This window comes from Hypanus sabinus, chromosome 20, assembly GCF_030144855.1.
Source record: "Hypanus sabinus isolate sHypSab1 chromosome 20, sHypSab1.hap1, whole genome shotgun sequence".
Lineage (NCBI taxonomy): Eukaryota > Metazoa > Chordata > Chondrichthyes > Myliobatiformes > Dasyatidae > Hypanus > Hypanus sabinus.
In genome coordinates, this window is record NC_082725.1 from 1,807,031 (window position 1) to 1,823,234 (window position 16,204).

The 16,204-nt window shown below is 44.4% G+C and overlaps 1 protein-coding gene across 8 annotated transcripts in view; it reads left to right on the top strand.

Moving 5' to 3' along the window:
• The window catches only part of LOC132378224 (protein PALS2-like), a 187,727-nt gene that overhangs the window by 101,104 nt on the left and 70,419 nt on the right, over positions 1-16,204 (top strand). For 7 of the 8 annotated variants that reach the window (XM_059944941.1, XM_059944943.1, XM_059944939.1 and 4 more), the window contains 2 exons: positions 5,182-5,300; positions 9,297-9,449. The exons of the other annotated variant lie outside the window; for it this stretch is intronic. In XM_059944941.1, the coding sequence (XP_059800924.1) occupies positions 5,182-5,300; positions 9,297-9,449 (272 nt within the window). The remainder of the gene's footprint in view (positions 1-5,181; positions 5,301-9,296; positions 9,450-16,204) is intronic. 8 annotated transcript variants of the gene reach the window in all.

A 16,204-nucleotide genomic window follows, 5' to 3' on the forward strand; every position in this document is an offset into this window, starting at 1 on the left:
AAGAGACATCCTTATCATAAAAGACATTCTAGCTGATGTCATCAAAGCAGTCCTGTAGCATGGAGACCGAATGGTCAGACCAAGAATGGACGATTCTAACTATGGCAGCCTCTTGTTTTAGCTTCTGCCTGTACACCAGCAAGGTGGAGGAGTGACCCAACTTTCTGAAGGGCAGGCGAAGGAGCACTTTGTAAGCATTGTGGAAGAGAGAGTAGCAGTGATCGAGTATGCTGTTTTCCCATGTGATTTGAAAGATTTATACTAAATTATGAGGGGTATGCATAGGGTAAATGCAGCAGGCTTATTTCACTGAGGTTGGGCGAAACAGAACTGGAGGTCATGGGTTAAGGGTGAAAGGTGAAATGCTTTAGGGGAACATGAGGGGGAGCTTCTTCACTTGGTGAGAGAATGGAATGAGCTACAAATGATGGATGGGGATCAATCAACATTTAAGAGAAATTTTGGATAGGTATATGGATGGGAGGGGTATGGAAGGCTATGGTGCATGTGCACATTGATGGACTGGGCAGATAGTTTGGCAGGGACTAGATGGTCCTGTTTGTGCTGTAGTGTTGCTGTAGACTATGGTTTCAAAATGGCAATTGGTGATGACAGTCATACATATCTACTAGTTTTTTTTCGATTTCCATGGGGAAGTTTATCCCCCACATATTTATTGTGCTTCTCCATCCTCAATAAGCACAGGATAAGTGTCAACCTTGCCAATTTAATCTGATTACATGAAATCAACAATCAGCATTTGGTTAGTCTCTGACTCCTGATCACCACTGTTCACTACATGCTCTTCTCCCGGTGTTCATATGGATTATCCCTGTCTCCTCCTTCAATGTCTCCTTGAGAACTTAGCCTCCAGATTCGGGGGAGTAGATTTAGGATGGAGATGAGGAGGAACTGCTTTTCCCAGAGAGTGGTGAATCTGTGGAATTCTCTGCCCAATGAAGTGGTGAAGGCTATTTCAGTAAATATATTTAAGACAAGGTTGGGTAGATTTTTGCACAGTAGGGGAATTAAGGGTTATGAGGAAAAGGCAGGCAAGTGGAGATGAGTACATGGCCAGATCAACCATGATCTTATTGATTGGCGGAGCAGGCTCGATGCACTGGATGGCCTACTCTTGCTCCTGTTTTTTACGTGTCAAAGGTTTCCTGGTAAGATAAATAGCCTCAGTGTTTGGATCCAGTGCTCTGAGTAGTCGTCACAAACTGGGGCCTTATTTGGTTGTAATAGATGACCATGTCTACTTATGTACCTTGAAAAGCCCTTCGCTCTCCACAAGAATATTGCAAAACAGCCTTCCTGGCTGTTGGATCTCACTGTTGATCTTATCTGCTCAGTCCACAGGAGCTGACTTCACACTGGGGGTATGAAACTCACCAGCTACCCTCACCTAGTTTAGCCCCCCCCCCCCCCCGATGAAATTTTGTGCAATGGTGTGGCCTCTCCATGCAAACAGCAACTGGGAGCTACGGTGAGAACCAAGTGTTGGGTGGGGCCCATATATAGTGAACTGCCCCAGAATTGACACAACAAGCTCCTTCACCAGAGGTGTTGCCCCTTCCTGGACACCCCATACACCCTGGAAATATAAATTGCCCTAAATGTGGGTAGCAAGCAAATTAGAGGGCAGTTAATAGGGATGTCAGGGTTAATAGATGATGGGAACAAAATTGATGGTATTGAGAGTTGGCATAGATAATGGCCTTAAATGGTCACCACCTATGTAATATGGAATGTGTGAAGGATGCCAAATGATATTTGGGTTGCTGTTCATTCACAACTCAATGGAGCAGGATGTGAAGCTACTAATGAAGTAGATTTAATGCATCCAATGAACATGCCTTTGAGTTAAGCAAAAGAAAATAATATGCTTGAAATAAAAAAGGGGTTATTTGCTGTCGGTCTGCTCTCTGCATGTGGCATTGGAGACTTTTCATGGTCTCCACCTCTCAGAATAATTACTTTTAACTTAATTAGTTTTGCACTTCAAAAATCAAATTACCTATTCATTTTGGTTAAGTAATTGAAATAAGATGACACAGGAGACATCTTGTGCAAAGAAAAGTTAATTCTTTAGTAGAATAATTCCTGCTCTGTATTTTTTGATATATTTTTTTAATGTTGTCAGCATCTCACTTGAGCCTCCCTGGCCTTAATTTATAATTTTTCTCACCCATTTTTTCTTGTTTGTCTTGTGGTTTCGCTGGTGTTGCTAGTGTTACATACCCCGTAACTGGGCCACTTACCAGCAAAGATAGAGAGGTCTGTTGAAGTCTGATGGTACTACTTTTAATGGTATTTATTGATAAAAATACACAAAAATAATATCAATGCATACATATTGCATACATATAATACAATATAATATAATAATATCAAACATACATATAATACACGTCGTCAATACTAAATCTAAAAGCGCTGGTATAATAATAATCAATAAGAAATAGCTCTATCGTTGTCGGGGGATAATGTATTGTCCGATGGAAATATAAAAGTAAATTCAGTTCATTCAAGCTGCAGCTTTTGGTTGGAGAGAGAGACGGATAAAAACTTGCCCATTCCTTTTATGATGTTGATCCTTCGAGAGTCGTTGGGGCTGATTTCTCCTTTAGCTAAGCCGCCTTCCGTGGTAGGGCCCCAATCCCGGGCAACGGGAAGGGATACACGTGGGCCCTCCACCGGCTATCGCTATTAAATGCCGTCACAGAACTTCTAGCATTTCTCCTGGTGCGTGTGTGAAGGGCTGTTCCCCAGACCCTCTTTTATCCTGACTCACAGGGTGTCAGATGTCAATCAGGGTGGAATGATGCCATCCCCCAACCAGCCCACGTTGCCTGAGGGCTTCCATGAAGCACAATATTCAATACACAATTCCGTCTCCAAGAGACAATGACCTGTTCCGTGGCTTTGTATCGCTGGGGCCAGGACATTCCAAACGTCTCTCTCTCTCATTTCCTGGGTCTCCTGAGCAATCTTGCGATTCTCAAAAAGGGGGGGGGGGGGCACAGGCGTAACACTAGTCACACAATCCAGTTTTTGGTGAGGGTCTCGTGCCCTTGTAGGTGTGGACTTTAAAAATTCAGACGACAGGATGCAAAAGCACATTCAGTGGAAAGAAGATTATTGTGTGCCGAAAGATGGAAAATTTTTTGGGAAAAGTGCAAAAATATTTACAGCGGAAATAATGGAAAAATAGCAAAAGTGACATGAGAAAAATACAGATATATATACTATCAGACCTTTAGGACTGCAGCTTTAACTCTTCTGTCTGAAAGTAATTAAGGCATTTGATAAGGTTCCACATGGTAGGCTTATTCAGAAAGTTAGAAGGCATGGGATTCAGGGAAGTTTGGCCAGGTGGATTCAGAATTGGCTTGCCTGCAGAAAGCAGAGGGTCGTGGTGGAGGGAGTACATTCGGATTGGAGGGTTGTAACTAGTGGTGTCCCACAAGGAACGGTTTTGGGACCCCTACTTTTCGTGTTTTTTATTAATGACCTGGATGTGGGGTAGAAGGGTGGGTTGGCAATTTTTCAGACAACGCAAAGGTTGGTGGTGTTGTGGATAGTGTAGAGGATTGTCGAGAAGATTGCAGAGAGACATTGATAGGATGCAGGAATGAGCTGAGAAGTGGCAGCTGGAGTTCAACCTGGAAGAGTGTGAGATGGTGCACTTTGGAAGGTCAGACTCCAAGGCAGAGTACAAAGTAAAAGGCAGGATACTTGGTAGTGTGGAGGAGCAGAGGGATCTGGGGGTACATGACCACAGATCCTTGAAAGTTGCCTCACAGGTAGATAGGGTAGTTAAGAAAGCTTATGGGATGTTAGCTTTCATAAGTTGAGGGATAGTGTTTAAGAGTTGCGAGGTAATGATGCAGCTCTTATAAAACTGGTTAGGCCACACTTGGAGTACTGTTTCCAGTTCTGGTCACCTCACTGTAGGAAGGATGTGGGAGTATTGGAAAGGATACAGCAGAGATTTACCAGGATGCTGCCTCGTTTGGAGAGTATGGATTATGATCAGAGATTAAGGGAGCTCGGGCTTTACTCTTTGGAGAGGAGGAGGATGAGAGGAGACATGATAGAGGTATACAAGATATTAAGAGGAATAGATAGAGTGGACAGCCAGCACCTCTTCCCCAGGCCACCAATGCTCAATACCAGAGGACATGGCTTTAAGGTAAGGGGTGAGAAGTTCAAGGAGGATATTAGAGGAAGGTTTTTTACTCAGAGAGTGGTTGGTGCGTGGAATGCACTGCCTGAGTCTGTGGTGGAGGCAGATACACTAGTGAAATTTAAGAGACTACTAGACAGGTATATGGAGGAATTTAAGGTGAAAGGGCTATATGGGAGGCAGGGTTTAAGGGTCGGCACAACATTGTAGGCCGAAGGGCCTGTACTGTGCTGTACTATTCTATGTTCTACCTCACCACATGCTCTGTCTTCACTTACCAAAAAAAGACTGTAGGAATCTCTGCCTCCAGGAGAAAAGGGTAGGCCATTCTTTGGAATGCAGGGTAGGAGGGTTTGTTACCATGAGTCTGAACAATTAGACAAAAGCTAACATACAGGAACTCACATCCTTCAGAATTACAAATGTCCATAATGGCATTGCGCAACAAAATCAATCAATTGACGAACCATTTCCAGGAGCCAGCACTTTTCCCCATCCCCCAAAATTAACTGTCTCACTGAGCCCGCCCTGAGCATATGCACTTGATAAGCATGAACTCAGCACTGGCAGATGGGACAATGGAATTACAATGCTACTGCGGAGAGAGGGGAGGAGGAGAAATTACATCTGACAGATCTGCTCTGTCAGAAGGTGATTGGTTGAAAAATAGGGGGGATTTCAAAGTTTTTTTTTACATTGTGTGATGAGTGTGCTGCTAGGGGTGGTGGAGGCAAATACATTAGGGAGCATTTAGTAAACTCTTAGATAGGCACATGGATGGTAGAACAATGGAGGGCTATGTAACAGGGAAGAGTTAGATTGAACTTGGAGTAAGTTAGAAGGTAAGCACTACTTTGTGGGCCAAAGGGCCTGTGCTGTACTGAACTATTTTCTGTGAATATAAATAGCGTTTAAATTTCTGTTTTCTAATTAATTTTTATTGCTACATGGTGCCCAGTTTAAAGTTCCCTTTTGTACGTTTTCTGTAGCAATGCAGCAAGTGTTGGACAACCTCAATGAGTTGCCCACCTCAACAGGAGCGAAGGAGATAGATCTGATCTTCCTCAAAGGAATAATGGAGAGTCCAATTGTCAGATCTCTTGCCAAGGTACTGTGATTGCAGCTCTTTAAATGTCTCCCCTTCCCTTTATATCATAAAAGCATGTTAACTGCATGATCATTTATTAATAAGGCACTGCAAGTGTTAAGATAGGTTGCAGAAATTGTAGGAAATAGTGATAGGGATGAGAAAAGCAGAGATTTGAGGATGATAACAGAAAGGTTTGTGAAAGAGATTGACATCAATTTTTCAGTCAGGAATGAACTGTCTCCCATGTTACTAGAGGATCTTTAAGAAGTAACTTCCTGAATGAAGGCACTTCCAAAATGTTTGGCAGGACCCAGCTCATTCAAGGAGCATCAGTATTGACTGAACTATTTATGACAAATGACTAAGCCAAACTGCTGTCTTACAGGATGTCAAAATTGTGAGTCTGAGCATTTGTTGACATTCACAGTTTTGTGGGATGCCCCAGTAGTGTAATGGTTAGTGTGACACTATTACAGATCAGGGTGTTGAAATTCAGAGTTCAATTCCAGCATTGTCTGTAAGGAGGTACAAACTACAGAAGGCTATTTTAAGAGTGGAGAAACCATTGTGATTGAAGTTAGAGGTGCAATCGGATGCCCTCAACTCAGTCCTTTACTTCTTACAAAGTGAAACCTCATCATGAATGGCTGTGATGCTTCAATCCCAGATGAGCTAAGTGCCTTTTAAACGTGCTTTAAACGGAAGAATAAAACTACACTTGTACACATTCCTGCTGCATCTGGTGATCTTGTGATCTCTATCTCAGAGGCTGACATCAGAACATCTTTCATGAGGGTGAATCCTTGGAAGGTGTCAGGTCCTGATGGTGTACCTGATAGAGCAGTGAAAACCTGTGACAACCAATTGGAGGGTGTGCTCAAGGATATCTTCAATCTCTCTGCTTCAAGAAGGCAACAATCACACCAGTGCCCAGAAAGAGCCTGGTGAGCTGCCTCAATAACTGTCGCCCAGTGGCACTCACATCTAACGTTGCTGGAGTGTTTTGAGAGGTTGGTCATTGCCAGAATCAATTATGATGTAAGTAGGAGATTGACATCTGTTGTAATTTGCCTATTGCCACAATAGGTCTACAGCAAATGTAATCTCATTGACTCTCCACTCGGCCCTGGATCACCTGGACAACAACAATGCTGTTGTTTATTGATTACAGCTCAGCGTTCAACATGATTATACCTTCAGTTCTAATCAACAAGCTTAAAAACCTGGGCCTCTGAACCTTCTTCTGCAACTGGCTTCTTAACTTCACCGGGAGACCTCAGCTTGTGTCGATCCCAAATAGCATCTCCTCCCCACTGACAATCAACATTGGCGCACTTCAAGGATGCATGCTTAGCCCACTGCTCTACTCTCTCTATACCTACAGCACATATCAAATGCCATTTGTAAATTTGCCAATGACGCAACTATTGCTGGCAGAATTTCAGATGTTGAGGAGGAGGCATGTCGGAGCTAGTTGAGTGGTATTGTAATAACAGCCCTGCACTCAATATCAGCAAGACCAAGGAATTGGACTTAAATGAACACATACCCATCCTCATCGAGGGATCAGCAGTGAAAAAGGTGAACACTTTCAAATTCCTGAGTGTCAACATCCTAACGATCTATTCTGGGCCCAACATATTGATGCAACTACAAAGAAGGCATGGCAGCGACTATATTTCGTTATGACTTTGAGGAGACTTGGTATGTTACCAAACACTTGCAGATTCCTATGGAAATACCATGGAGAGCATTATAACTGGTTGAATCACTATCTGGTATGGAGGGGCTACTGCGTAGGATCAGAAAAAGCGGCAAAATGTTGTAAGCTCAGCCAGCTCCATTATGGGTACTAACCTCCTTAGCATTCAGGACGCCTTAAAAGGGGAATACTTCAAAAAGGTGACATCCGTCATTAAGGACCCTCATCATCTAGGACATGCCCTCTTCTCATTGCTACTATCAAAGAGGAAGTATAGGAGCCAGAAAACACATCTCAGCATTTCAGGAGCAGTTTCTTCCTTCCCATCTGTCATCAGCTTTCTGAATGGAAAATGAAACCATGAATATTCCCTCACCCTTTTGCTCTCTTCTTTTGCTTTTTTTTAAAAATTTTAATTTGTCTATATATATAATATATATATTTCTTATTGTGATTTATAGGTTTTGTTTTCATTATTATGTATTGCAATGTACTGGTGCTGCAAAATGACAAATCTTATGACATGTGCTAGTGATGATACTCCCTGTAACTGCATGGCTTTCCTCTCTCCGTCCAAGAGCATACCATTTAGTAGGTTAGTCATTGAAAATTGTCTTGTGATTAGACTAGGGTTAAATAGGTTGCTGCCAGTGCGACTCATTGGTCCAGAAGGGCCTGTTCTGTGTTGTCTCTCTAAAAAAAAACGCAAGTAAATATTATTTAAATTAGTCTAATACTTCAAAGTTTGAAATAAATTTATTATCAATGTACATATATATCACCATATAAAACTCTGAGTTTCATTTTCTTGTGGGCATTCACAGGATATACGAGAAACACAATAGAATCAATAAAGGACCACCCCCAGCAGGATGGAGAAACCAATATAAAAAGACAACAAACACTGCACATGCAAAAAGAAAGGAGTAATAATAAGTAAATAAGCAATAAATATTGAGAACATGAGGTGAAGAGTCCTTGAAAGTGAGTCCAAAGGTTGTGGGAACAGTAAGAGTCTGGTGGTTGAGGGGTTTAATTTATTTGCAGCTGAATTTGAAAATCCTGTAAATGCAGTAGTCTTAGTGCACAGTGAGTGCCAGCTACAGGATATGTTCAGCCATAGGAAAACCATTTTCAGTTGTTCTTAGAAACCAGTCATAATCAGGTGGTTGAGAGCATTTTGTAATAGATTAATTTCTGCATAAATCCCAAATCCGAGCAACACACACAAACTGTTAGAGGAACTCAGCAGGCCAGGCAGCATCTATGGGAAAAAAAAAAGCATAGTGGATGTTTGAGGTCGAAACCCTTCAGCAGGAGTGGAGAAAAAAGCTGAGGAGTAGATTTGAAAGGTTGGGGGGAGGGGAGATAGAAACACCAGGCAATAGGTGAAACCTGTAGGGAGGGGGGAATGAAGCAAAGAGCTAGGACATTGATTGGTGAAAAAGACAGACGGCCATGGAAGAAAGAAGGGGGGGTGTGGTAGCACCAGAGGGAGGTGATGGGCAGGCAAGGAGATAACGTGAGAGAGGGAAATGGTGAAGGGGGGGGAGGCATTATTGGAAGTTTGAGAAATTGATGTTCATGCATTCAGGTTGGAGGCTACCCAAACGGAATATAAGGTGTTGTTCCTCCAGCCTAAGTGTGGCCTTATCACAACAGTGGAGGAGGTCATGGACGGACATATCAGAATGGGAATGGGAAGTTGAATTAAATTGGGTGGCCACTGGGGGATTCCACCTGATTTGACAGATGGAGCAAAGATGCTTGGCAAAGCGGTCTCCTAATATATGTTGATCCTAAGCCAATTGGGTTTTTCAGTTCCTGGATTGGCTATTTCCAAAGATAAATAGAAATGGAAAAGAATCTAGTCTCATAAGCACCCTTTTTTTCAAACCTTTATCCTAACTTAATTTTATTCTCCTCACATTCCCATCAGGCCCCAGTCCCTTTCCCAGGTTATTTCACTCTCCCTACTACACTTTTCTGCAATTCTGATGTGTATTGTTAGAACCATAGAACATTACAGCACAGAAACAGGCCTTTTGGCCCTTCTTGGCTGTGCCAAACCATTTTTCTGCCTCATCCCACTGACCTGCCCCTGGACCATATCCCTCCATACACCTCTCATCCATGTACCTGTCCAAGTTTTTCTTAAGTGTTAAAAGTGAGCCCATATTTACCACTTCACCTGGCAGCTCCACACTCATTGCCTTTTAAGTAATTAACTATTTCTACTTTGGCCCACAGACTGCAGCTGTGGAGATGGGAATGTGTTAGGGGTGATATGTGTACTACCTTGTTTGTTACAGGCTCATGAACGACTTGAAGACACCAAGCTAGAAGCTGTGAGAGAGAATAATGTGGATCTTGTGAAGCAAATTCTTGAGGACATCAGCTGTGTCACCCATCACAATGAGTATGCGGCAGAGTTGGCTATAATTCTCAAGGCGCCACATTTTCAGGTGCGGGTTGCAATTGCGTAGTTTTTCTTTCTTGGTTTTCTCTATGAACATAAATTGTATGAAAGACTAATAATACATTGTACCAATGATTTTGACAAATCATTAAGTGAAAGACTTGTTTCTAAAGTACTGAAGGAAAGCTTACAAGCTGCTTCCAGTGTCTGTATGTCTTGAAAGTGTGTATAATATTGTGATGCTGCTAAAGGTACTAAATATTTGGAAAAGAAATTGCTTTAATGTCTAATTTAATTAAAGTAAATTAGTTAATCTGTGCGTTACAGAAGAGCACGCATCATAATACAGTAGTCTCTGCTTTATTATTTTGTATGTTGTTATGACACATTATTGCACATTATTTTTTAATCTTATTTATTTATGAGATGTGGGTGTCGCCAGCTAAGCCAGCACTTGTTGCCCATGAGAAGGTAATGATGAACTGCCTTCTGGAACCACCACAGTCCCTGAGGTGTAGGTATAGTCATAGTGCTATTAGGGAGGGAATTCCATGATTTTAACCCAGCGACAATGAAGGAATGGCATTATGTTTCAAAGTCAGGATGGTGAGTGACTTGGAGGAGGATTTCCAAGTAGTATTTCTAGGTATCTGCTCTTCTCATCCTACTGATGGTAATAGTCTTGGGTCTGGAAGGGTCTGCCTTAGGAACTTTGGTGTGTTGTTTCAGTACATCTTGTAGATAGTACACATTGCTGCAACTGTTTTCAATGGTGGAGGGATTGAATGCTTGTGGAATGGGTACCAATCAAGTGAGCTGCCTTGTACTGGATGGTGTCAAGCTTCAGCGGCCTTTTGGACCTGGTGTTACTTTAATTTTTAAATTTAATTTTGAGGCACAATTTTTGATTAGGGCACATGGATAACAGAGTGACTATCTACAGTCACCAGATACTGCTACAATACAGAGATCACCCAAAAACAAACCTTCATGAAGATCTGCTGGTTAAATTACATGGCCTCGGCTTGCTGAGGGGAGCGGGCCTACAGTACTCGGAGTCGCTTGATGCTGATGGCTGGAGGAAGCGGAAGCGAAGAAAGTGGGCAAGGGTCCGTGCCAGGCAAAAAGCAAACCCTAGCCAGCTGGCTGTCCCATCCATTCTGCTCTCCAATGTCTGCTCCCTGGACAATAAATTGGACTACATCCAACTCCAACGAAACACTCGGTGGGAGTATAGAGTCTGCTGTGCGTATGTTTTCACAGAAAGGTGGCTCACCGATGGAATCCTGAATACAGCCATTCAGCTGGACGGGCTCGCCTTGTTTTGAGTGGACAGGGATGCAGCTCTTTCCGGTAAGACTTGCAGTGGTGGCTTGTGTGTTTACATCAATACAGAATGGTGCAAGAACTCTGCCCTGGTTTCCAGATACTGCTCATCGCTAGTGGAGTTTGTGACTGTTAGATGCAGATCATTTTATTTACTACGGGAATTCACCACTGTCCTTATAGTCGGTGTCTACATTCCCCCCCCCCCCCCAAGTGCTAATGCTAAAGAGGCACTCTGTGAACTGTATGGGTGCATTAGCGAACTGTAGAACACACACCCTGATGGACTGTTTATTCTTGCTGTAGATTTTAACCATGCGAACCTCAAGTCAGTGCTCCCCAAATTCCATCAGTATGTGGACTTTGCAACGAGGGGGGAGAACGCATTGGACCTTGTTTACACAAATGTCCCCAACGTGTACCAGGTGGAGCCCTGCCCCCACCTCGGTTACTCAGACCACATCTCTGTTATGCTCATCCCAGCATATAGACTGCTCGTCAGGTGCTCCAGACCAGTTCAGAAGCAGGTGAAAACCTGGCCAGCAGAAGCCATCTCTGCTTTTCAAGACTGCTTTGAGCACACTGACTGGCACATGTTCAGGGAGGCTGCAACCGATGGTGACTCTACCAACTTAGAGGAGTACATGACATCAGTGACTAGCTACATCAGCAAGTGCATCGACGATGTCACTGTGTCCAAGACCATCATTACACGTGCTAACCAGAAGCCTTGGATGACCACGGAGGTTTGTGCGCTGCTGAGGACCCGTGATTTCGCCTTCAGAGCAGGCGATAAGGCAGCCCTAACAACAGTGAAGGCCAGACTGTCCCGGGCCATCAGAGAGGCAAAGTGTGCACACGCCCCGCAAATCCACAGCCACTTCCAGGACAACGGCAACACGCGGCGCATGTGGAAGGGCATTCAGGACGTCACCAACTGCAGGACATCACCTGATTGTGCGGGTGCTGCCTCCCTCCCAGATGTGCTGAACAATTTCTACGCTCATTTTGAGGTGGAAAACAACGTGGCGGCGTGGAAGTCCACCCTTCCTCCAAATGACCAGGTGCTATGTCTCACTGTGGTCGATGTGAGAAGAACCCTGTGCAGGTCAACTCACGGAGGGCTGCTGGACCAGACAACATCCCTGGTAGACTGCTCAGAGGATGTGCAGACCAGCTAGCAGATGTTCTCACTGACATCTTCAGCATCTCCCTGAGCAGCGCCGTCGTTCCAACATGCTTCAAGGCTGCCACCATCGTCCCTGTGCCGAAAAAGTCTTCAGTGTACTGTCTCAATGATTACTGTCCCAATGCAGTCACATCCATCATCATGAAGTGTTTCGAGAGGCTCGTCATGAGGCACATCAAGACCCTGCTGCCCCCCTCACTGGACCCCCTGCAGTTCGCATACCGTCCCAACTTTTCAACATGTGACGCCATTGCCATCACTCTCCACCTGGACCTAACCCACCTGGACAAAAAAGACATGTATGTTTGAATGCTGTTCATAGTCTTCAGTTCAGCATTCAACACAACCATTCCTCAGAAACTGATTGGAAAGCTGAGCCTACTGGGCCTGAACACCTCTTTCTGCAACTGAATCCTAGACTTCCTGACTGGAAGACCTCAGTCAGTCCAGATTTGAGGCAGCATCTCCGACACCATAACACTGAGCGTGGGGGCCCTCAAGGCTGTGTGCTCGGTACACTGCTGTTCACTCTGCTGACCCATGACTGTGCTGCAACACACGGCTCGAACCACATCATCAAGTTCGCCGATGACATGACCGTGGTGGGTCTGATCAGCAAGAACGATGAGTCAGCATACTGAGAGGAAGTTCAGTGACTGGTGCAGAACCAACAACCTGTCTCTTAATGTGAACAAAACAAAGGAGATGGTTGTTGACTTCAGGAGAGCACGGAGCGACCACTCTTCGCTGAACATTGATGGCTCCTTGGTAGAGATCGTTAAGAGCACCAAATTTCTTGGTGTTTACCTGGCGGAGAATCTCACCTGGTCCCTCAACACCAGCTCCATAGCAAAGAAAGCCCAGCAGCATCTCTACTTTCTGCAAAGTCTGTGGAAAGTCAATCTCCCACCCACCATCCTCATCACATTCTACAGGGGTTGTATTGGGAGCATCCTGAGCAGCTGCATCACTGCCTGGTTTGGAAATTGCAAGACCCTGCAGTGGAAAGTGAGGTCAGCTGAGAAGATCATTGGGGTTTCTGTTCCCGCCATTACAGACATTTACACTACACGCTGCATCCGCAAAGCAAACAGCATTATAAAGTATCCCATGCACCCCTCATACAAACCCTTCTCCCTCCTGCCGTCTGGGAAAAGGCACCGAAGTATTCAGGCTGTTACGACCAGACTATGTAACAGTTTCTTCCCCCAAGCCATCAGACTCCTTGATACCCAGAGCCTGGACTGACACCAACTTACTCTCCTCTACTGTGCCTATTGTCTTGTTTATTATTAATTGTTTTGCCTGCACTGTTTGGTGCACTTTATGCTGTCCTGGGTAGGTCTGTAGTCTAGTGTAGTTTTTTTATCTGTTGTTTTTATGTAGTTCATTGTAGATTTTGTACTGTTTCATGTAGCACCATAGTCCTGAAAAAGATTGTCTCATTTTTACTGTGTACTGTACCAGCAGTTATGGTCAAAATGACAATAAAAGGTGATTTTCCTTGACTTGACTTGAATGTTGATGGAGCTGCAGTCATCTAGGCAAGTGGCAAGTATTCCATTACACTCCTGACCTGAGCCTTGTAGCTGGTGGACAGGCTTTGGGGATTCAGGAGTTGAGTTACAAGCCGCATGATTCCGAGCTTTTGACCTGCTCTGGTAGCCACAGTGCTTATGTGGCTAGACCAGTTCAGTTTCTTGTCAGTAGTAACCCCAGGATTTTGATAGTAGGGGATTGAATGATGATGAAGCCACTGAATGTTAAGGGACAATGTTTAGAGCCTCTCTTGATGGAGATAGCCATTGCCTGACACTTGTGTGGCGCATATTTTACTTGCCATTTGTCAGCCCAAGTCTGGATGTTGTCCAGGTCTTGCTGCATTTGGGTATGAACTGCTTTACTATCTGAGGAGTCACCAATAGTGCAGAACATTGTGCACTGATCTGCGAACATCCCCATTTCTTACGATGGAAGGAAGGTCATTGATGAAGCAGTTGAAGATGGCTGGTCCGAGGACACTTCCCTGAGGAACTCCTGCGGTGATGTTCTGAGGATGAGATGTTTGATCTCCAACCACCATAACCATCTTCCTTTGTGTCAGGTATGATTCCAACCAACGGAGTGTTTCCCCCCAATACCCATTGACTCCATCTTAGCTAGGGCACCTTGATGCCATACTCAGTCAACTACTGCCTTAATGTTGAGAGCTACCACTCTCACCTCACCTCTGTTACTCAGCTCTTTGGTTCATGTTTGGACCAAGGAGGTGATGAGGTCATGAGCTGAGTAGCCTTGACGGAACGCAAACTAGGCATCCATAAGCAGGTTATTGCCGAGTAGGTGCTGCATGATAGCATTGTTGATAACCCCTTCCATTACTTTGCTGATGAGAGTGGACTGTAAGGGTGGTGATTGGTTGGATTGGACTTGTTCTGTTTGGGCAATTTTCCATGTTGCTGGGTAGATGTCGGTTTTGTAGCTGTACTGGAACAGCTTGGCTAGTGATGCAGCATGTTCTGGAGCACAAGTCTTCAGGACTAGTGCCGGGATTTTGTCTGGGGCCCATAAGCTTTGCAGTATCCAGTGTTTTCAGCCGTTTATTGATATCATGTGGAGTGAATCGGATTGGCTGCATACTGACATATGGGATACTGGGGACTTATGGAGGAGACCAAGCTGGATCAGCTACTTGGCACTTCTAACTGAAGATTGTTGCAAATGCCTCAGCCTTATCTTTTGCACAGGTGTGCTGGGCTCTTCTGTTGTTGAGGATGGGGAATATTTGTGGAGCTTCCTCGTCCAGTGAGTTGTTTGATTGTCCACTACTATTCACAGCTGGATGTGGCAGGACTACAGAGCTTAGATCTGATCTGTTGGTTGTGGGATCACTTAGCTCTTTCTATAGCTTATGGTGTTTGGCATGCAAGTAGTCCTATATTGTGGCTTCACCAGGGTGATGCCTCATATTGAGGTATACCTGGTGTTGTTCTCAGCATGCCCTCCTGCACTCTTCGTTGATCTCCTGGCCTGGTGGTAATGTTACAGTGGGTGAGGTTACAGATTGTAGTTGAGCACAATTCTGCTGATGGCCAGTAGTGCTCATGGATGCCCAGTCTTGGGCTGCTAGATCTGTTCGAAGTCTATCCCTTCTAGCACAGTGGAGGGTTTCTTCAGTATGGAGAATTTAGTCTCAATTCTTCAATTTAGTCTCCACAAAAAATGCAGTGGTCATTTCTACCAATACTGTCATGGACAGATGCTTTCACAGCAAGCAGGTTGGTGAGAATGAGATCAAGTGTGTTTTTCCCTCTTGTTGTTTCCCTCACCACCTGCTGTAGTCCCAGTCTAGTAGCTATGTCCAGGTGGACCCAACCAGCTCGGTCTGTGGTGGTACTGTTGAGCCACTCTTTGTGATGGACATTGAAGTCCCCCACCCAGAGTACGTTCTGTACCCTTGCCGCCCTCAATGCCTCCTCCAAGTGCTTCTCAACATGGAGTAGTACGGATTCATCAGCCGAGGGAGGACGGTATCTGCTAATCACTAGGAGGTTTCCTTGCCCATGTTTAACCTGGTGCCATGAGAGTTCATGGGGTTCAAAGTCAATGTTGAGAGTTGCTAGGGTGATGCTGGAGTCTGGAATATTAACTGTAAGGTATGATTCAGTCAGTGCAACTGTATCAGACTGTTGCTTGACTAGTCTGTGAGTCAGCTCTCTCAACTTTGGCATGTCCCAGATGCTAGTAAGGAGGACTTTGCAGGGTCGATAGAGCTGGTTTTGCTGTTGTTGTTTCTAGTTCCTAGGTCTGTCCAGGTTTATTTCCTATTATTTTCTTTTTAGCGGATACAACTGAATGGCATGCTAGGCCATTTCTGAGGGCATTTAGGAGTCAACCAAGGGTCTGGAGTCACATATAGGCCAGACGAAGTAAGGATGGCAGGATTCCTCCCTTAAAGGGCATTAGTGAACCAAATGGGTTTTTATGACAATTGACATGGTTTCATGGTCATCAGTTATTTTCATTGAATTCATGGTGGGATTCGAACTCATGTCCTCAGCTTATAAATTGGGTCTCTGGATTACTGATCCAGTGGTAATTACTACTACACCAAATTTCCCCCTGTGATTATTGTGTATATTAAACGCCACTGGCACAGAGTCTGGCCCTGTAGCTTAGAGGGGTAGGGAAAAGAAGAGGATGGCAGCAGTGATAGGGGACTCTATAGTTAGGGGTACAGACAGGCGATTCTGTGGACGCAGGAAAGAAACTCAGATGGTAGTTTG